Source organism: Oryctolagus cuniculus, chromosome 1 (genome assembly GCF_051225735.1).
Source record: "Oryctolagus cuniculus isolate XC-2025 breed Fujian yellow rabbit chromosome 1, ASM5122573v1, whole genome shotgun sequence".
In the NCBI taxonomy this organism is placed as follows: Eukaryota; Metazoa; Chordata; class Mammalia; order Lagomorpha; family Leporidae; genus Oryctolagus; species Oryctolagus cuniculus.
This window is the reverse complement of record NC_142867.1, coordinates 67,011,224-67,033,570: the sequence shown is the minus strand read 5'-3', so window position 1 is coordinate 67,033,570 and position 22,347 is coordinate 67,011,224. Positions and strand designations below refer to the sequence as shown.

Below are 22,347 nucleotides of genomic sequence, written 5' to 3'. Positions count from 1 at the left end.
ACACTTAAGTTTATCTAGAACTTAACTAGAAGATCTGAATTTTAAGTATCATAATCTGTAGCACAAACTTCATCAAAAGCTATTCATAGCCATTTGGCTTCTTTTAAGAAAAAGTTCAACTTATTAGTCATATCCACTACTGTGCATACAAAGACAGACTCATCATTCTAAAATTGACATTTTTTTTCTTTACTAGGAAGAGTACAAAGCAACCCAAAATTATACTAATATTATAAGTCTGTTCACTTGGGTTGGAATTTCGATTTCTTTGGAAATGCCTCACTAACACAGTATTTCCCAAAAGAGAACCTTACCCACAACCCAGTCTAGTATGCTCAGTCCAAGTAATTTTTAAGTTCATTTCTTAGAAGTAGATTGGTCCCTGAAGTTTATTTTTGTTCTTTCTGGCAGCTATTTTTCCTTCACTATACAGTTCATGTTTAGAGTTCACATTTATAAGACATTAATAAAATAGCCTGTTAATTATCTTCTAAGAAACTGTATGGATTTTAAAGTCTCATCTAGCAGAATAATCAGGCACTTTGTATGTTACAGTATTAGCAGATGGGGAAGCTTATTTCCAACATCTAAATGCCAACAGAAACATTCAGTGAAACATTATTAAGAAAAATAATAAATATCTAGTTATTTGAAAAAAATTAATCCAAGAAGAATATGATAATCCCTTTTAGTGCAAAAGGAGTTTAAACAGGCAAACACTGAAAACCTACCAGCCCACTGCTTGTAGAGGTGAGTCTTAGTTTTTCTTCAATCTCCTTTCCAATTTTCTGAACAGTTACCTGAGTCTGTTTAATTGCACACTGGGCTCTATGAAGCCTAAAAATAACAAATTGGAAAGAAATTTAAGTGAATTAACCATGAACTCAACATACAGTGACAAACCTCCCAGGATAGACAGTATTAATGACGAACCCACACTGATTGTTTCTCAATTGCCTAGCATATTTACAATGAAATAACAGAGATTACAATAAATCCTAAAACAATATAGCCCTAAATGAGCCTTTCTTTACTTGCCTGCCTGCCTCTGATGTACTCAACTAGGATGAAGAACTCCCAGGAGTCTGGAAGAACCCTTAGAAAACAGCCTGGTTAAATCTTTCCATTTACATATGGGAGCTAAGGCCCAGGGGAATCAAGTGGATTGCTAAAGTCACAGAGAGAGTTAATCACGGGTATCCCTAAAGAAAAACAATATTCATAATAATTCACAAAGTTCAGAAGGTTCAATCAAAGCAGTCAGCACCCTGAAACATGTAAGAAAAATGCAAACGAAAGAAGGTATGCAAGACAAAGGCACAGGTCTTGAACACTGGACTGGTTAAGGAGCAATGACATTCTCACTGAAGAAATACAGAGCTACTTTTCTTTGTGTTTTAGCTTTGATTTTGTGAGACTTTTGCTTTTTGGTCTCTGCCAAGTAGATTTACATTATAGGGTATAATTCAGTGTGGTTATTATCTCTTATTTCATGGATATTTGCATTATTTTCTATAAACATTCTTATATATAGAATTATATACAAAAAAATTATAGACAAAAACATTATGTTGAGTGAAAAAAAATGCCAGAAGCAAAAAAAAAATTACATACTGTATGATTCCACTTATACAAACTTCAACAGGTAAAACCTATCACTGGTGACAAACCTACTGGGTACAGACTGACTCACAGAGTGGGGAAACAAAGGAATTCCCTGAACTGATGGAATTATTCTCCATCATTTTTTTTTTTTAAGATTTATTTTCTTCATTTGAAAGGCAGAGTTATAGAGAGAGGGAGAGACAGGGAGATCTTTCATCCACTAGTTCACTCCCCAAGTAGCTGCAGCAACTAGGTCTGGACCAGGTGGAAGCCAGGAGCCTGGAGCTCCATCTGGGTCTCCCACATGGGTGGCAGGGGCCAAGCACTTCAGCGGCTTTCCCAGGCACATGAGCAGAGAGCTGGGTAGGACTGTGGAGCAGCTGGGACTCAAACCAGTGATCACATGAGAAGCTGGCATCACAGGTGGAGGCTTACCCTGCTGTTCCACAACACCGGCCCTCATGACCTATACCTTGACTGGGGTGAAAAGTACGCCAAACTCATGGAATTCACACTTATGATCTACATATTTCACTGTGTATAAATTCTACCTCAGTATTTACAAACTGGTCATCATCAGTCCTAACCTAAAAATCATCACATATGTGGGCGGTGCATCTTATTAAGGATTTGATGGCATCAGTATTTCTGTCAACTTGATTATTATTATGACACTACACACTAAAAATACTCACGACTTCTTTTTGCACTTTTGGAAATTGCCTGATAGCTGAGGATTTCTTAGGTCTTCTAAAAGGGACCAACTCTTATTAAAGGTACTTTGCTCATGAGATCAGTAATTCAACAACTGCTCCAGGGCTCCTAAGGAATCCAGAGCAGACAATCCTATGCTTCTTGCTCTGGGTGTGCACATGTGTATGGCAGCCCTAAAGAAATTCTAAGGAAGGCTCTATGATTTGGTCCCTGCCTACATCTCCAAGTATCATTTCCTGATATTCTTTACCTTGAACTCTCAATTCTAGCAATATTGAACTATTGGCAGTTCTCCAAATATATTGCGCCACTTCTTGCTTCTGTACCTCTGTATGAGCTGTGCTGCCTGCAAGTTCTCTCTGTCCTTTAACAGGTTAGTCAACTCCTACTCCGCTAAGAGGCAGCTCGAGCATAGCCTCTACTTCAAAAGCCTTCCCTGACTGTCGCAGACAGGGAGAGGCAGACCTCCCTCTGGAAATCTACCAGACCATGTATGTGACACCACAACAAATACAAGAGTACTTTAAAAAGTTTGTGGAAAATGGAAAGATACATGTACCTTTGTACCAAGCTAAGTACCTTTTGAAGTACTCTGACATCACTTAACCACATTTTATAGCAACTCTTTATTTCCTTGTTTATTTCCTCAATAGGTATTTCTGAGGGGAAAAAAAAAATCTGACCTTCCCCTATGTATTCTAAATGCTAATTAGCATAGAATGTGGCACAAAGGAGGCACTCAAAATACATTTGCTCAGTGAATGTCTAATGTCTGAATATAACAGCATAGTCTCAAGATTTGTATTTTTGATTGACATCAATGGGAGATTAACTGATAGACCAACATGACAGTTTCCCATATTTACAACTTTAAAATATTATACCAAAAGTAGTCAGTGCATAACTACATAATATCTCCTGACATTTGTCCAGGTACAAAACAAGTAATTTTAACTCAATTCTAAAAACGATAGGCATTATCAAGCCAGAGAACAGAGCAACAAAATAGCCTGTGACTTTAAAAGAAGGAAAGTGCTGCCTAAAACTTCGCTGGTACTATGCAAACAACCTTGTCAAACGGTAAAGACTTTAAAAATAAAAATGATTCATGACCATAATTAATGTATGACTTCAACTATTTGGCTCTCACTGGCCCAGACGCTTTCTGATCTTACCTTAGGGGCTTAAAACACACAGACAGAGTCACATTTCCTCCAATCTTCAGTGTTATCCAAATAGACTTTCAGAGCCCCTGCTACATCAAGACAGAGCTAATAATGTCCCCCTTTCAAATCCAACAGGAGAATAAAAGTTTGAAGTGTTTAGGCTTTTAAAAATAACGAAGGACATCCTAATTCCCCAGGGGGTAAGGACTGACAAGAAAAGAAACTGCTTTACCTCCTAACTAGTTGGCCAGTTTCAGAGGAAAGTTTCTTGATTTTGCAAACTATGCAAAGAATCTATAAAGAGAGAAATATATACCATCTGGGTATATGGGTGACTGGTCAATATCAACACTAACACTCCCAAGCTGAAACAAAAATCATCACAGGTGTTGGGAAAGACAGATTAAGCAAACGTCTGACAGGTACTCTGGTGACAGCAAATAGATGCATCCCTAGTACTTAACACAATTTGAGATAATACACTGAGCTTTAAGAAAGTTCTTTGAGGTTAGACACCACTGGGAATGTAAAGATCTAGTGAATAAAAGGTATTATACCATGTAAATATTCATAAAGATTAGTTGAGACCATATGAATCAGATATGAACAATACAGTAAAGGAGACATTAGAAGACAATTTCTGTCTAGTTAGTGTTGATCATACCATATCTGAAGTGCTACATTCACATTTAAGATGGAGAATGACAAATTGGAACACCTAGAAAGAAGGTGAAGAATAGTTCCCTCAAGCTTGCAGAGAGAAGAAAATACAGGAAAGATGGGTCTACTTGAGACAAACGCTAAGATACCTTATCATCAACAGCTTTTCACTCCATGTGGAGAAGGAAACCATGAAAAAGTTTTAGGCTAGAAAATAATATTTGTATTTTAGATAGACCTTTCTTCTTATAGTAAGGTGAATGGGACACACAGAAAAAAAGACTGCAAATAGTCTATGAGGTTACTGCCATAGCCCAAGCAACAGAGAATATTGTCCTAAATTAAAACAGTGACAGTACAGGGTAAAGACATGAAAAGTGAGAGAGGGAAGAGATATAAAGAATGATAGGGTGTGCTGGAGCTATGGTGCAGCAGGTTAAGCCACCCCTTGAGATATTAGTATCTTATACCAGAGTGCTGGCTTGAGTCCAGGCTGCTTTGCTTCCAATCCAGCTTCCTGCTAATGAGCCTGGGAAGGCAGTGGAAGATGGCCCAAGTGCTTGAGCTCCTGCCATTCACATGCAGAACCTGGATGGAATTCCTGACTCCTGGCTTCCACTTGGTCCAGCCCTGGCTGTAGCAGCCATTTGGAGAATGAACAAGTAGATGGCAGATCTCTCTCTCTCCCTCTCTGTGTGTCATTCTGCCTTTCAAATATGTAAATAAATCTTTAAAAAAAAAAAAAGCAGAAAATAATATGGGAAAGGCATTTGCCTTTCAAATGTGTAAATAAAATAAATCTTAAAAAAAAGAAGAAGATTATGGGACAGGCATTTGGCCTAGTGGTTAAAAGACCACCTGCATCCTGTATCAGAGTACCTGGGCTCACGTCCTGGCTATGCTCCTGACTGAATCAACAGAACCAGAAAATAGGAGCTCATTTTCTATTTCTCTCTCAAATAAATAAATAGAAAATTTTAAAAAGAATCATGCCTGAAAACAAAATTACCAACATCAAGATGAAAAAGAAGACACCACAATAGATCCTACCAACATTTAAAAGACATTAAGGGGAAATTACGAAAACACTGTACCAGTAAATACAACTTAGAAGAAATAGTCAAACTGCTTAAAAACCACAAGTTTCCAAAACAAAATAAATAGAAAATATGATTAATCATTATTTATTAAGGAAATGAAATTTGCAATTCAAACATTTCTCACAAAGAAGACGCAAGGCCAGGATGGTTTCACCAGTAAAATACCAGTTGCATCAAAAATCTCTCAGAGAAGAAGAAGAAATACTTTTCAATTTGTTTTATGAGTATAACTTGCAAGTAATTTGCCTCATGAAAAGAATATCAGAAAGAAATTACAGATCAACATCATACATGAAAATAAATGCAGAAATCATTAATAAATGTAAATTAACTCTAGCAATGTATGAAAAGAACAGTACATATTTATTAGGAGGCTTATCCGAGCAGCATAAGGTTGGTATAACATTTAAAAATCAATTAATGACAGAATGAAATCATGATCATGTTAAAACACACAAGGCAAAGATGTCCACATTCATTACTCTACTCAAAACTGTAATCAAGGTCCAAACATTGCAATAAAGCAATAAAAAGAAATAAGTGATAAATATAGGCAATGATGTTATGACTGCATATACAGAAAAGTCTGAAGAAATCTACAATTCAACTACTAGAAATAATAAATAAATTAGCAAATTGCAAGATTCCAGGTTAACATATAAAAATCAATTGGTGTTTCTATATAATAAACAAATAACTAAAATAAATTCAATGGAAAATGTGAAAGATTTGTACTCTGAAAATAAAATATTAAAAGATATTAAAGAAGAAATAAGTAAACACAGATATATAGATACATGATAGATTGGAAAACTCAATATTGCTAACAGCTCAATCTCCCTAAATTATCTCTAGAGGAAAAGCAAACAACCCCAAAAGACTTTTTTTTGTAGAAATTGACAAGCTGATTCTAAAAATGATATAGATACAAAACACCCATAGTAGCCAAGAAAATGTTGAAGTGTTTAAACTATATCAGATTTTCTGGCTCATCATAAAGTTATAGCAAGACAGTGTAGCTGCATGAGACTAAACAAAACAATGAAATACAGATGATAGAAATAGACCCATTCATTATATAATCAATTTATTTTAAAATTAAAACAAACCTTAACCTCTGCCTCACCTCACACACAAAACTTAATCTGAGATGAAGCAGATGTAAATGTAAACACAAAAGTCATGAAACTTCTAGAATAACATGTAGGAAAAATATTTATGACCTTGGATTAGGCAAGGATCCCCCAAATAGGATTCATCAAGAAGGATTACTGGGAAAATAAAAAGGTGTGGGGAAGAAGCACTGATTGAGAAAAAATACATTTCTTAAAGAACTACAAATCAACAGTAAAAATACAATCAACTCAATAAATAATAATGGGCAAAATATTTGAACAAACACATTACATTACAAAAGAAGATATGAGACTGCCTAATAAGCACATGAAATGGTACTCAATACCCTTAGTCATTATAGAATTAAAAACCAAAATCAAAATAATACTACCACAAGTCTATTATAATGCCTAGAATTTACAAAACTGACAATACCAATGTTGACATAAGTATAGTAACTGGAACTTTCAAACATTCCTGGTGGGACTGTAAAACTGTATAACCATTGGAAAGTTGTGTGGCATTTTCCAATAAGTTAAATGATTCAATTTTTATACCTCTTTGTATGAGGTATCAACAGTTTGTTAGGTATAAGAGAAATGAGAGCACATGACACAAAAGGCTTGAGTAAGGTGTTCTTAACAGTTTTCTTCTGTTGTGGACCATATAAATATCCATCAACACAATAATGGATAAGTAAGTTGTGGTACAGTCATAGAAGTAAAAATTAAAAAAAGGAATAAGCTACTGATCTATACAACAACATGGATACATTTCAAAAACTGTATGTTATAGGGGCCGGTGCTGTGGCATAGTGAATGAAGCCACTGACTAGACTGCCAGCATCCCATATAGGCGCCGATTCTAGTCCCCGCTGCTCCACTTCCAATTCAGCTCTCTGCTATGGCCTAGGAAAGCAGTAGTAGATGGCTCAACTGCTTGGGCCCCAGCACCCGCGTGGGAGAGCCAGAAGAAGCTCCTGGTTCCTGGCTTCAATCAACCCAGCTCCAGCTGGTGTAGCCATCTGGGGATTGAATCAGTGTATGGAAAACCTTTACCTCCTCCCCCCCCCCCCCACACACCCTTTCTCTCTCTCTCTTTCTCTGCCTCTCTGTAACTCTGCCTTTTATAAATACATAAATCTTTAAAAAAAAAAAAAACTGTATGCTACACAAAAGAAGTCAGAAATTTAAAATAATGTATTGTATGAGACTATTTATAAGAAGTTCAAGAACAGGAAAAGCTAGTAAATGCTGAGGCAATTTTAAGAAAATGTTTGACTCAACCAGGGGTGGGACTTGGGGTGTCAGAATGACTTGCCAAGGGGAATGAGGAAACTTTCTGGGTAATAAAAATTCTCCTATACCTTGATTTGAATGATTACAGCATTGGGTGTGTATATTTACCAAAACTCACCTAACGTCAGCTTAAGCTGTCTGTGGTTTATTGTAGATAGACCACATTGCAAAAGAAAAGAAAAAAAAAAAAAAGAATGATCGCTGGTATATGGCTCAGGGAACCAGGAAAATGTTGATGCCAATTACCAAGATGGGAAATACAGGAGGAGCATTTTGAGTTCTGTTTTCAGTGTGAGGTGCCTGTGCAACATCTAAGACGAATGTTGAATATGAGTGGAATATTAGGATCTGGAGCTCAGGAAACAGATCTTGGCTGGAGATAAAAATGTGGCAATCATTAGCACACAGATGCTAATAACATTATGAAACATTATTAATGCTATGAAAATGAATGAGATCACCCTGGACGATTGTGAGAATGAAAGAGAACAGAGCCTAGAACAGAATCCAGAGGAACTTCAATATTTAAGGGATTAGAAAAATTAAGAAATAAAAACCAGTCCCCCCAAAAAAATCTTAACCAGAATATCCAGAGTAGTAGGACACCTGGCAGAGTTGGTGTTAGAGCAGTCACAGGAGCAGAATGTCTCAAGGAAGCAAGGAAGGGACCCTGTCGCAAAGTCAGCAGGCCTAGGCAGTATCGACATATTTAGCAACAAGGATTCAATGAAGGCCATTTCAAGTCTGTCACCTCTGTCTAAATATACTGCCATAGCCTCCTAGCTGGTTTTTCAGCTTCAACTCTCGCTCTTCTCAATTCCATTATCTACTAAATACCAAAGCACCTCTGCTCTTCATACGCTCTGTTACTAACTGTAGTTTATCTTACCCAATAGCCTCCAGATGCTTGCCTTCTGAGTATAAAGCCATATTCTGATACCACCTACATCACTATACTCATTGCAACATGTCAACAGTATTTTGGTTAAAAAATGGGAAACAGGACATAAAGACTAAAGACTGCACCAACCTGCAACATAGTTCTGTATTCCAGGTCTCTCCTCTTCTAATACATTAACGGAGATTTATTTTAAAGTTCTCATTTACATTCCAATCCCAGAGGCTTTCACGTGTCTGAGAGTAAATTGCCTTAGTGGGACAGGTGTTTGGCCTAGCACTTAAAGACACTGGTTAAGACTTCTGTGTCCCACATCAGATTGCCTGGGTTCAATACCCAGCTGTAGCTCCTGACTCCAGCTTCTTGCTAATACAGAGCCTGGGAGGCAGCAGCGATGGCTCAGGGACTTTGGTCCTTGCCAACCCAAGCAGGAGCCCTGGATTGAGTTCTTGAGAATATTACAAATAGCTGCTAAAGGAAATGGAGCCTAAAGCGTTAAGGAAAATGTTATACTAGCTGTGCCTACACTGAGGATGACAGTGTTACAATTATGGGACAACACAATCTTTATTACTTTTTTTTTCATTTCCAAAGATGTACTCTATAGGAAAGAAGTCTAGAAATATAGATACTAATATTTTGTCATTCATTATAATGTAATATCAGATTTGTTAAATGACTTGCTCAGCTATCAGACTTGATGGCCACCTTATATAATTCTTGTTTTACTCTGCAAAGAACAATAAAACTTACTTTTGCTGTCTTAAAAATATATACCCCAGAGACCAGCATTGTGGCACAGCAGGGTAAGCCGAAGCTAGGGTGGCACCATCATACCATACTGAAGTGCCAGTTAGGGTCCTGGCTGCTCCACTTCCAATCTAGCTCCTTGTTAATGCACCTGGGAAGGTAGCAGAGGATGGCCCAATACTTCGACCATGCCACCCATGTGGGAAAGGTGAGTAGAGTTGCTGCAAATGAAATTAATCTCAATCTTTCTCTTTCTCTCTCCTTTTTAAACACACACACACACACACACACACACACACACACACACACACCAGGAGAGGGCATTTGGCCCACCAGTTAAGATAACTACATCACACATTAGAGTACCTAAGTTCAGTTCCTAGCTCTGGTTCTTGATTTGGTCTTCCCACAAATGCAGACCCTGGGGAACAGGGTCAAGTGATTGGGTCCTTGACATACTCATGGGGGAACCTGGATTATGTTCCCAGCTCCTAGCTGTGGTTCCAACCCAGTCCCAGCCATTTTGGGCATTTGGGGAGTGAATCAGAAGGGATGGGAGTTTCTCCCCCTCTCTCTCCTCCTTCTTCTTCTTCTCATATCTGTCTCTCTACTTCATGTACCATGGCAATCCCCAGGGAGTGTCATTTCCTATTCCTGGGAATGACTTCCGTTGAATTCCTTCTGGGGATGAAAAAAAAAAAAAAAAGCCTATTTCAGCACATCAGTGACGCTGGACCACATCATTTACTTTCTGGAGATGTCCCAGTGAATCTCCAGTCAATTCACTGCCATAGATATTCTGTACACTAATGAGTGCATCTTTCTTATATAAACACTGCCCAAAGCCTTGCCAGTTCCTCTCCATTTGTCCCGTCATGTAAATGGTCTTTGCCTCCCAGGTGGAAATATGGGCTTCCTCATTCTCTTAATCATAGTGAAATATGACTATTTACTTTTCGGGTTTACACAGTGAAAATGCCCAGTTCCAGGCTATAAAATATCAGTGCATAATATTGACTTGGAACACTTCAGAAGAATGAATCTGAATGTCAGCTGAAGAGGATACAGGGAAAATCACAGAGCTCATGTTTCCTGGGGAACCAGGCATCGAGAAAAACAAGTCTTCCATAAGTAAAGCTGCACAATTTAGAGTAGTTTTGCCATGGATATGGTTCCCACAAATGAGGAAAAATAATTAAAGTTATTATATGATAATTCTAAAGTAAAGTGCATGCTTTCCTGAAGCAGAAAAATCTTATCATTTCTGTGTTTAGTCAACTATCCTACATGATCACTGTCTTTGGAGTTTTGGAAAGAGGTATGGGGAATAATCCATTCCTTGACTCTACACTCTGTTCCTCCATCCATTTTTCTTTCTGTGCTTCCTTTCAGCTAAACAGGCAATTGTGTGAGTCGCAAGTGTTTGCTTTTGCTGAGAGTATGCAATAGCTGATGGTCCTTTGCCAGGTGAGAGCAGTAAGAGACAAACATTTCTATGCTCTTTGAAAGACGATGCTTGTTTATGTTCAAAGGATTCAAATTTTATTTCCTTTTTTATTCAGGTGAATCATTACTTTTCCCTTAAATTATTTTGCCAAAACTGAAGTTAGCATGAAAAGATTCTGACAAAAGTAAAATTAAAGAAGCATCTTTTCTTGATTTTTAATATTTTTAAAAAAAGTAAAAACACTGAAATGGAGATCAAGAAATCTTTCAAGTCATAGTGTATCAATAATTAGGATAAGTACAGGTAAATTAGGTTTCCCCAATTTTATACATACACACACACACACACACACACACATAATTGGGGCTATTCATGTACCAGAACAAAATGATCACAAATTATATGATTAGATGTTAAATCTTGCTTAAAAGCATTCTATAGTTCTTTATTTATATATAGAATAAAACTCTATTGCTTTTTGCTTGGTAACTCAAAGGCCAATAAAATCTAATTAAGGCATAAAAATATTAATATTTATTAAAACTCAGAGGTCTAATAGTGTCTGGCACATATTACACATTTATTTAATAAATCATTAGTGAATGAAAAAGCATCCATTTAGTGCTTGCTATGAGCCAGGAACCAGTTTAAAAATTTGAAATGTTTATTGCATCTAATCCTCACAACTATCCACAGACATTACAGATTATCATTCTCAAGCTACACACAAGAAAACTGAAGCTAGTAAGTGGCAGGATCAGGATTCAAACTCAGATTTGTCTAACTCCAAAGTCCACAGTCTATCTTCCATTCATGAACTTTCTTTTTTTTTTTTTTTTTTTTTACAGGCAGAGTGGATAGTGAGAGAGAGACAGAGAGACAGAGAGAAAGGTCTTCCTTTTGCCATTGGTTCACCCTCCAATGGCCGCCGCACCGCGCTAACCAAAGCCGGGAGCCAGGTGCTTCCCCTGGTCTCCCATGCGGGTGCAGGGCCCAAGGCCTTGGGCCATCCTCCACTGCCTTCCCAGGCCACAGCAGAGAGCTGGCCTGGAAGAGGGGCAACCGGGACAGAATCCGGTGCCCTGACCGGGACTAGAACTCGGTGTGCCGGCGCTGCAAGGTGGAGGATTAGCCTATTGAGCCGCGGCGCCAGCCCATTCATGAACTTGTAATTCCCAAGATAATCTTGCCAACTATCTCCACAACAAACTGCAGCATCAGTACATCTCACATACTAAATACATTTTCGTTTCCAAAGTGCTTTGTTCTTAGACATTAGGTTGAACCTTCCAAACTAGGGTCTGGTATTTCCCAGGTTGTCATGTGCTTTTTCTTTCCATTATTCTTCTATTCTACTCACAATATATCCCATATCTCCACTGCATCTGCCATCCTATGTTTCTATTAATAATACTATCTTTCACACAAAATCCTTACACCAGCATACATGCCCTATATGCTCCCCTACCATAGTATGTTGGTAAGACTTGTAAACATAGATACGACGTTCTCTCTGATCTGCTACTTTACAAGATAAACAGACTTGGGGAATATAATTTGGATCCCAAATCAGTTGATTATGAGTTAATCAAAAGAAAATTAGCTGGGTGCTATGTACTGCCCAAAATTAGCACATTGAAGCCCTAACCCCAAATGTGACTGTATTTGAATACAGGGCTTTTGGGAGGTGATTAAGGTTAAAATAGGTCATAACCATGGGGTCCTTTTCCTATAACACTGCTGACCTTCCAATTAGAGGAATACAGATGATCTCTCCCCACGTGCGTGTACCAGAGGAAGGCCATGTGAGGACACAGAAAGAAGGCAGCCATTTGCAAGTGAGGAAGAGAGCCCTCACCAGCCACTGAACGGCACTGGCACCTTGATCTCAGTGTTCAGCCTTCAAATCTATAAGAAAATTAATCTGTGTTGTTAAAGTCACCCCATCTATGGTTTTAAGTTAAAGTCTAAGCTGACTATAAACTGGGTGGATCTGATCATTTAGTTCGCTGAGACTGTAATAAGGACTGGCCCCTCCTAAAAGAGATTAGATGCAGGAAAAAGTCCATGGAGTGGAGGGTGCAGCTGTGAACTGCAGGCAGATTCTATGGAGCTGCCAACTGGCAAGAGAACAGGAGCCGTCATCCTACAAAGCATGCAACCACACAAGCGTGAACGGGCCTGAGCTCCAGACAGGAGCACAACACAGCTGACACCAGGATTCTAGTCATGTGAGACCATAAGGAGAAAACCAAAGTCAGAAGTGCCCAAATTTCTAATCTACAGAAACAACATCACAAATGGATATTGTTTTAAGCCATTAAATTTGTGTTAATTTATTATGTAATAGTAGAAAACTAACAAAATGTTCAGTCCAAATCTTGACCATTCTTCTTTTCAAGCCTGGAATCTTCTTCTAAGACCAGCTCAAATGCTCCACACTACTCGAAAACTGTACTGCTGCTTGTGCTCCTGAGCTTCCCCACAGGAGCTCAAACACCCCAGCCTTCAGTAAGAAACCTTCAGTGACTATCACTTCCCTCTCTCCCTTAAAGAGAGGCCCATCTCTTAGACATTTATGGCACAGTAAACACTCAATAAATAACAGATGACTATTGTAACATGTCTTCTTATTGTTCTCAGATTCCACAAAATATTTGTGAATTGAAGAACTTATTATTATTATTATTTATTTTTTTTTGGTAATCATCAAGTATGGAAAAACTCTTGGAAAACTGCCTTGGGAAAATTTTTAAAAGTTTGCAAAGCAGGGACAGATTTTTTTGCAGAGATCAGGTCTCATTTGGGATGCCCACATCCCATATCATAATGCCTGGTTTGATTCCTGGCTATTCTGCTTCTGATCCAGCTTCCTGCTAATGTACACCCTGGGAGGCAGCAGGTGACAGCTCAAGTTCTTGGGTCCTTGACACCCATATCGGCTTCCCAGACTGAGTTCCAGGCTTCCAGCTTTGACCTGATCCAGCCCCAGAAGTTGCAGGCACCTGGGTAGTTCACTCTCCCTTTCTTCTTTTATTTAAAAAAAAAAATTACAAAAATTTTTGCAAAGCAGACAAGGTCTACTATTTCTCATTCAAGATGCTATATTTCTGTCAACATAGTTAGAGACCTCTAACAACTGCCAGTGACTTGAATATTGACTAAAAGTTTTCATTGCTTTTTTTAAATTATTAATTTATTTGAAAGGCAGATTTACAGAAAGAGAGATGGAGAGACAGAGATCTTCCATCCACTGGTTCACTCTCCAAAAGGCCGCCAATAGACAAAGCTGCACTGGTCTGAAGCCTGGAGCCAGGAGCTTTTTCTAGGCCGCCCACGTGGGTGCAGGGGCCCAAGGACTTGAGCCATCTTCCACTGCTTCCCTAGCTGCATTAGCAGGGAACTGGATCAGAAGTAGAGCAGCCAGGACTTGAAGCAGCACCCATATGGGCCACCAGTGCTGGCCCCACACCTTGTTTTTTTATTCAAGTTGTTTCCCATATGTCAAACCTTCATCTTCTCTTCTCAACCTCTACAAGCTGGTTTTAGGAGACTACATTCTTATCCTAATTAAACTGCATGTTGAAGTTTAAGATGAGCCAGATAAATATTCTACCTTTTATATATTCAATATATAAGAAGATCTTCTTATATATTGATTCTATTATTCAAATAATCAGCATTTCAATAAGCCTCACATTACACTGCATTGGTTTACTAAATCTCCCATATCTCTGTTCATATGCTTAGACTGTAATATCCTCAAGGCAAGAACTATGCTCCCCTTGTTCAGCAGTATATCCCCAGCATACTGTGGTTTCCCACACACAGTAATCTATAATCATGTGACAGGTGTGTAACTGAATGAATGAATATGTTGAAGACTAGATCAAAAACAGAGCCCTATGCCATGATGCTAAAAATCTCCCTCCACACTGATAGCAAGTCATTAAACAGTTACCAATCCACCAATCTTTTCTGTCACACAGCTTATACATCTTCATCTTGTTTCCAAAATTATTATGACATACCTTATCACCTTATCAAACACCTCACTGAGTCATGAGTATCTACAAGTCTAATGACCTTTTCAAAATGGATCAGTCTGAGATAACTCAATCTTAGAAAGGACTCACAAAAGGAGATGAGATTTAAGTTTCAATTTGAAGAGGGGTTGGTAGGATTATGGCAGCTATATGCAAAGGATAGGCTTGGGGTGCTGGGAATAGTTTTTGAAAGTCACTAAAAGAGTGCATTGCACATTCAGAATAGAAAGTAGGTGATACACTGAAGAGAACAATGTCACAAGTGGCAACCTGGGAAGGCTAGTCAGGAGAAATCTTAAGATTTCTAAGGCAATCTTTTGCCTGCTAAGAAATCTTCAGCTCATCTACAACAGTCTCAGGCACATGGAAATCACTCAAATACTTGTTTGTAGGTTTATTAAATATGATTGTTTCCAGTAAGACCAGGAGTCTACCCTAAAGCCTGCTTTTACATTCCTCTGTCTAGACCGTGTACATAGTTGAGAAAAACAGAGTCTCAACGTAATGGCATCAAATAAGACAATGCCATTGCTATGTACAAAGTGTACATCCTTTCATGGAAAAGTAAATGGTAGCACGGTGGGTGGGAAAGTTCTGGTGAGGAGATGCATGGTAGGTGGTGTGAAAACATGTGATAATGAGTACGTCAGGGCTTACCAAGATGCACCCTCAAAAACTAACAAACAATACTGATGAAGCAACAGTTAGAGAACAATAATCAACTCTTCACATCTCCAATTTTCATCTCAAATAACTCATTTCAGGCAAGAAGAACCACATTTGGCATAAGAACAGGTTAAATCATTTCCAGATTCTTTCATAATATCCTCCATGTGCATTTTAGCAAGTTCAAGTTAAAACGTATTCATTCTACAATGAACATATTTGAGGAAGTACACAGAAAAGTATTTTAGAATTAGAAACAAGAAAGGGAACAAGCTACAGATTATGACAACATTTTCAAAAATTTGAATGGATACAATATATAACATTATGCCAATAACTCTTCAATAGAAATATAAATAATTTTCTAGCACAACTGTCAAACTGTCTCAACAAGAGGTTGAGACAACTAAAAGGTCAACTCAGGTCGGGTGAGGAGGTTGCACGCAGGCCCTGATGGTTTTATAGGTGCTATGAGTTGAATGTCAGTCCCTTTTAAAACTCATGTTGAAACTCAATTGTCACTGTGACAGTGTTGGAAGATGGGACCTTTAAGAAGTGTTCACAGTATGAGGTTTCCATGCTCACAAGTGGAGTACTGTCATTACCACAAGAATGGGTTTGTTATGAGCAGATGAGTTTCGTCCTTTTTCCTCCCTGCTCTCTCTTTGCCCTTTGGCCCTGGTATGCCTTCTGTCACATTAAGACACAGCAAGAAGGCCCCTTGCCAGATGCTAGAGCCTGATCTATGATGTCACAGCCTCCACAACTGTGAGAAATAAATTTTGTTCATTATAAATTGCCCAATCTCAGGTATTCTATTGGGGCAGCACAAAACAAACCATGACAGAAAATTGGTACCAGAAGTGAGGTATTGCTCTAACAAACACTTCAAAATGTGGAAGTGGCTTTGGAACTGTGTATGGCTGGAAGATTTTGAAGGAGCTAGCTAGAAAAAACTTAGGTTGCCATGAATGGAGCATGAAGTCTAATTCTGGGGAGGGCTCAGAAAAAAAGGAGAGCTGTAGGAAAAGTATGAATCTTACTACTGATTAAGTGATTGTGACCAGAATGCTGGGAGAAGTATGGACAGTAAAGACAATTCTGATTCTGATGAACTTTGAAGATGGAAACAGGGGACAAGGTATTAGAAAATGGAGGAAAAACCGAGGCAAAAAACTTGGCTGAAAAGTGTCCATGCCCAGGGGGTTTATGTAGGACAGAATTTATGAGCAATGAACCAGGATACCTGAGAGAAATATCTCAGAAGCAAAGCATTCAGTTACATGGCTTGTTTTTAACTGTACACAGTCAAATGCAAAAAAGAGAGAAAGAATTTATCATTAAAACAGGAAAAAGAGGTAAAGACTTGGAAAACTCTCAACTTGGTCATCTGAGAAATTAAAAAAAATAAGTGTTTGGGAAAAGAAGACCAAGGGTGTAGTCAAGTGGCCATTTGATAAGGAGCTTAGTACTGGATAGAAGGAAGCCAGGGGTTTTTGATCAGACAATGGGAAAATGACCCTGCAGACATTTCACACACAGGCCCCACCAGGGCAATGCCTAGTGGAATTGTTGGGGGGATGCAGACCTCCAAAAGTGCTGTGGGGATTAACAGCCCTGTCTGGGTTTAGAGAGTCCACCAGCTAGACTTAGTCCAGGATCTTGTTTTCCAGTGTGTAAGAATACAACTGGAGGCCGGCGCCGTGGCTCAATAGGCTAATCCTCCACCTTGCGGCGCCGGCACACCGGGTTCTAGTCCCGGTCGGGGCGCCGGATTCTGTCCCGGTTGCCCCTCTTCCAGGCCAGCTCTCTGCTATGGCCAGGGAGTGCAGTGGAGGATGGCCCAGGTGCTTGGGCCCTGCACCCCATGGGAGACCAGGAAAAGCACCTGGATCCTGGCTCCTGCCATCGGATCAGCGCGGTGCGCCGGCTGCAGCGGCGGCCATTGGAGGGTGAACCAACGGCAAAGGAACACCTTTCTCTCTCTGTCTCTCTCTCTCACTGTCCACTCTGCCTGTCAAAAAAAAAAAAAAAAAAAAAAAAAAAAAAAAAAAAAAAAGAATACAACTGGGAGACCTAGACAGAGATAAAAAGAAAACCAGGATTTAGGGAAAGACAAAGGGATAGCACACACTCAAGACATGATTGCAGGCAAGCTCAAAAGAGAGAGCTGCCCCGACCCAGCCTGGGGTCCCCCTTTTTATAGAATAAGGGATAGGGCTGCTGCACCCATGGTGATCTCCAAAAAGGAGTTCAAAAAAGTGTCATGGCACCTGGTGCCTGATTTAAGTGAGGCTTAGCTCCATGATGAGGAGTGGGTATGCCAAGGTTTCAGCCATGCCTACCTAGCGTGGAAGATGATGGAACTAGAACAGTGGGCATGGCTTGGGTGTGGGTGGTCCTTTGCTCCTAGTGCCTCACAGACTCCTTGCCTAGCCCACATCAGAGCAGTGGGAGTGAAACTCCCCTAGACTCCAGAACTACTGGGCTACCAGCACTCAGCAGCAGCCTGGAAAGCTGCAGGTACAACACTACAAGTAGTGACACTGGGGTGGGGCTGCCTGAGGCCTGGGGGCTCATCCAGTGTCTGAAAGAACAGAGGGAAAGACTATTCTCAAGATGAGATTTAGCATTATTCACCCCAGCGGGTTTTGGATTTGTCTGACACCTGCTACTCCTTTCTTCTTCCCTATTTCTCCCCTTTGGAATGGAAATGTTTGTCCAATGCCTGTCCCACCACTGTATTTTGGACACATACAACTTTTTAATTTCACAGGCTCACAGCTGGAGGAAATTTTGTCTGAGAATGAATGTGCCTGGAGTCTCACCTGTACCTAATTTCAAAGAGACTCTGGACTTTAGAGTTAATACCCGAAGTAAAGACATTTGAGGGGGCCAGTGCTGTGGTGTAGTGGGTAAAGCTGCTGCCTGCAGTGCCGGCATCCCATATGGGTGCCAGTTCAAGTCCTGGCTGCTCCACTTCAGAACTAGCTCTCTGCTATGGCCTGGGAAAGTAGTGGAAGATGGCCCAAGTCCTTGGGCCCCTGCACCCACATGAGACACCCGAAAGAAGCTCCTGGCTCTGGACTGGTGAAGTTCCAGCTGTTGCGACCACTTGGGGAGTGAAACAGAGAATGGAAGACCTCTCTCTCTCTCTCTCTCTCTCCCTCTGTCTCTCTCTCCCTCTCTCTCTCTCTCTGCCTCTCTATAACTCTACCTTTCAAATAAATAAATAAACCTTAAAAAAAAAAGACATTTGAGGCTGCTGAGATGAAATGCATATTATTTGCATGTGAGAAAGTTGTGTGTTGGGGAACCAAGGGCAGAACACTATGAATTCAATGTTTTTCTCAGGTATTCTGTTATAGCAGCACAAAATGGACTAGGATAACAGGTAAGATCTATTCCCCAAGTCTAAATTATATTAAGTGTCTCAAATCATAGGAAAATACAGAGAGCTTCTCAGCTCATTTGAGGCTAGCGCAAACCTTACCAGTTGATTTGGACAGGTACAGTATACAAAATATAAAACTAAGCTAGACACTCCTATAAAGAATTGCAAAATATTAACAGGAAAGTCAGTAAATCTAACTCAATGTTATACTGAAAAAAATTATCATAAGCAAGCAAAATTTATCATAGAAATATTAGAATCATTTAAGTATAATTAAGCCTATAATTGATATTATAGGCATATAACTCTACTTCCTCTCTCTAACTACTCATTCTGGGGGAAACTGGTTTCCATGTAAGAAATCTGACTGTCCTGAGAATGCCATATATGAGGAAGCCAAGGTAGCCATGCAGAGGGGCTGCCTGGAGAAGACAGAGTCACCTCACCAGCCTCCTCTGTTCCAACGTCTCCAGCTGAGGCACCAAACGTGTGGGTGAAGAAACACTCTGACGTCTAACCCACTACAATCTTCAGATGGCTCCAGCTTGAGCTGCCATCTCATTGCAACTACATGAAGGCCTCCAGTGAAAACCACACAACTGAGCTATGAAGACCTGAGGACTATACATTTTGTATACTATACATTTTATATACTAAATTTTTAGGTGTTTTCATATATAACCACAAAACACCCAAGGTAGAAGATTCAGTTAGAATAATAAGGTGAGGGAGGAAAAAAGAGGTATTTTCTTTTCTTTCAGAAAAGAAAAATTGTCATTTGCAAAGCAAAAAAAAAAATCACTATCTACCTTATAGACCCAAGAGAGTCGATTAACAACTGTTAAATGAAAGAGTTCAGTGAAGTAACTGGATGCAAGCTCAACTGACACGTAATAATCACAGATATCTTCCATTTCAAAGTTTCTCCATTAACCTTATATGTTAAATTGAACAGACTGACTATCTCAATGGCAAAATTACGGTACTAATGCAGTATAAATTTTAATCCCATTTCCATAATGTAATTTCATTATAGGTTGTTTGTCTTTGCTTTGGCTCATGGCCATAGATTGTATCTTTAACTGCAGTTAACCAGCTCATAAATTTGAACCTTTGATCTCAAGACAGATAGGAAAAAAAGAAATATATTTGAACCAATATATACTCATTCTTATTTATTTCAAAGTCAGAGTTACAGAAAGAAGGAGAGACAGAGATAGAGAGAGACAGAGAAGAGAATCTTCCATCCACTGATTCACTCCACAAATGGCTACAACAACCGGGCTGGGCCACGGGGAAGCCAGGAGCCAGAAGCTTCTTCCAGGTCACCTACATGGGTGGCAGAGGCCCTGGGACTTGGGCCATCTTCCACTGCTCCCAGGCACATTAGCAGGCAGCTGGATTGGAAGTAGAGCAAGTAGGTCTTGAATTGGTGTCCATATGGGATGCCGGCACAGCACCGGTCCCCTGTATGCTCATTCTTAAAACACTGTTTATATCACATAACTCTCAAGGATTACTAATATCAGCCACTTCTCTATACAGCCTATCTTACCAAATCAATTCTCAATCTGAATGTCACTGTACTGCCCTCTATGTGTAATTTCAAGATGATTCTTCTACTCCAGTAGAGTCTTATTACTGTCTCTACCACTCCTTCTATCCTTGCTGTATGCTCCTATCGCTGTCCTCACATCCTAAAAACTCTCCTCCCAACCCTCAGCTTTATTCATTCCTTCCCTGAAGACTTCAGGGCAATCATATTGGCTTCTCTTTTTCCTAAATCCGCTTAATGCTCATGAAACTAGGATACTAAGTACCTTATATGCTATTTTATTTGCTTAACATATGGACCACTTAACGTATGGACACTTGACTACACTTGGTCTCACCATTTTCCCATGTACTAAATCTTATGCAACTGGATACACAGCAAGGTTCTTCTCTTTTCTCTTTTTTCTGTTCCCTCTTTGTGTTTAGCAAATGGTTTGTATACTTAGCATGTGTTCAATAAATACTTAATGACTTTTAAGTCAATGTTAAAATTATAATCTCCACAATACTTTTTCAACTAATTGGGTTTCATAAGAATAGCATTTTAAAAAAAGAAATTAGTAAATGCGGTTAAATCTTAATAGAAAGCAGTGGTGGTGGTCCGGAAAGAAAAGAAACGGATTTGTAGACCTTAGAGAGTAATTCTTCTACCATGAGGTCAGTGTTGTGTGGAGCCCCTGAGCAGAAGCACCACCACGTCTGACCAAGAAGCAAAAGCTTCCACAATGGACTGAAGGGATAAGACAGAAAGGGAATTCACGAATTCAAAGTCATTGGATAAACAGCAATGAGAGTCACTTCAAGATAAAAATGACAACACAACTCAAGAAACTGGCTTCAGCCCGGCTCAGCCTGGCCACTGCAGGTATTAGGGGAGAGAGCCAGTAACTGAAGATCTTTATCTCTTTCTGTCTCTATCTCTCTGCCATTCAAATAAAGACTATATATAAAAATATAAATCACAAGTTGAGACAGAGGCTACACTTTCCAGGGATTTGTATTTGCAGGCTTGTGATCAAAACATAGCCAAATGCAAGGGTTTGTAATGATTTTCCACTTGGCCCCGAGGTACTGGTATCTATGAGACATGACAACTTTCAGCATAAGATGAACTTTATCAGAAACTCAATTCTGGGAAAATGACATTTCCTTAATTTGAATCCCATATTCTGCACCAAATACAATTTTAGGTTGGAGAGGGAGATAAAGAAAACTTTACTTGGCCGGCGCCGCGGCTCACTAGGCTAATCCTCTGCCTTGCGGCGCCGGCACACCGGGTTCTAGTCCCGGTCGGAGCACCAGATTCTGTCCCGGTTGCCCCTCTTCCAGGCCAGCTCTCTGCTGTGGCCCGGGAGTGCAGTGGAGGATGGCCCAAGTGCTTGGGCCCTGCACCCACATGGGAGACCAGGAGAAGCACCTGGCTCCTGGCTTCAGATCAGCGTGGTGCGCTGGCCGCGGCGGCCATTGGAGGCTGAACCAACGGCAAAGGAAGACCTTTCTCTCTGTCTAAAAAAAACTTTACTGAAGAGAAAACATAACTAAAGATTTTTTTTTATTTTTAGATCTTGACAGAAGATTCTAGAAAAGTTCGAATTTCTAGGAAATTTATAATAAAGATAAGGAGAAATATTTGTAACTTCAACAACAAAATTCTTAGCAGAAAGAATTGGTTTCAGCCATGTTCTTAGTACACATAGTCTTTAATAGCTTACAAAACCAAAGTTAGAAGGATATTTTTAGAGTTTGCTCACAGATGTAAATCAATGAGTGACTACTATCTTCACTGAGAAAATCTTACTGGAAAAAGTCACCTGAATTAAACAATGTGTTTATTAATGACGTAGCTGAAACATCTTGAAACAAATTCATTTTTTGTCCAGAAGAACTTCCAGAAACAATTCAGATAGAAAGTCCAAAGATCACCTAACAACTG

The 22,347-nt window shown here is 39.5% G+C and overlaps 1 protein-coding gene across 9 annotated transcripts in view; it reads right to left on the bottom strand.

The window, feature by feature from the left end:
• Positions 1–22,347, bottom strand: part of UVRAG (UV radiation resistance associated) — a 327,227-nt gene that overhangs the window by 166,968 nt on the left and 137,912 nt on the right. For all 9 annotated transcript variants that reach the window (XR_016232752.1, XR_016232751.1, XM_017344617.4 and 6 more), the window contains one exon: positions 732–837. Coding sequence is in view for 7 of the 9 variants with exons in the window: in XM_017344617.4 (XP_017200106.3) it covers positions 732–837 (106 nt within the window). In the remaining 2 variants the exon portion in view is untranslated. The remainder of the gene's footprint in view (positions 1–731; positions 838–22,347) is intronic.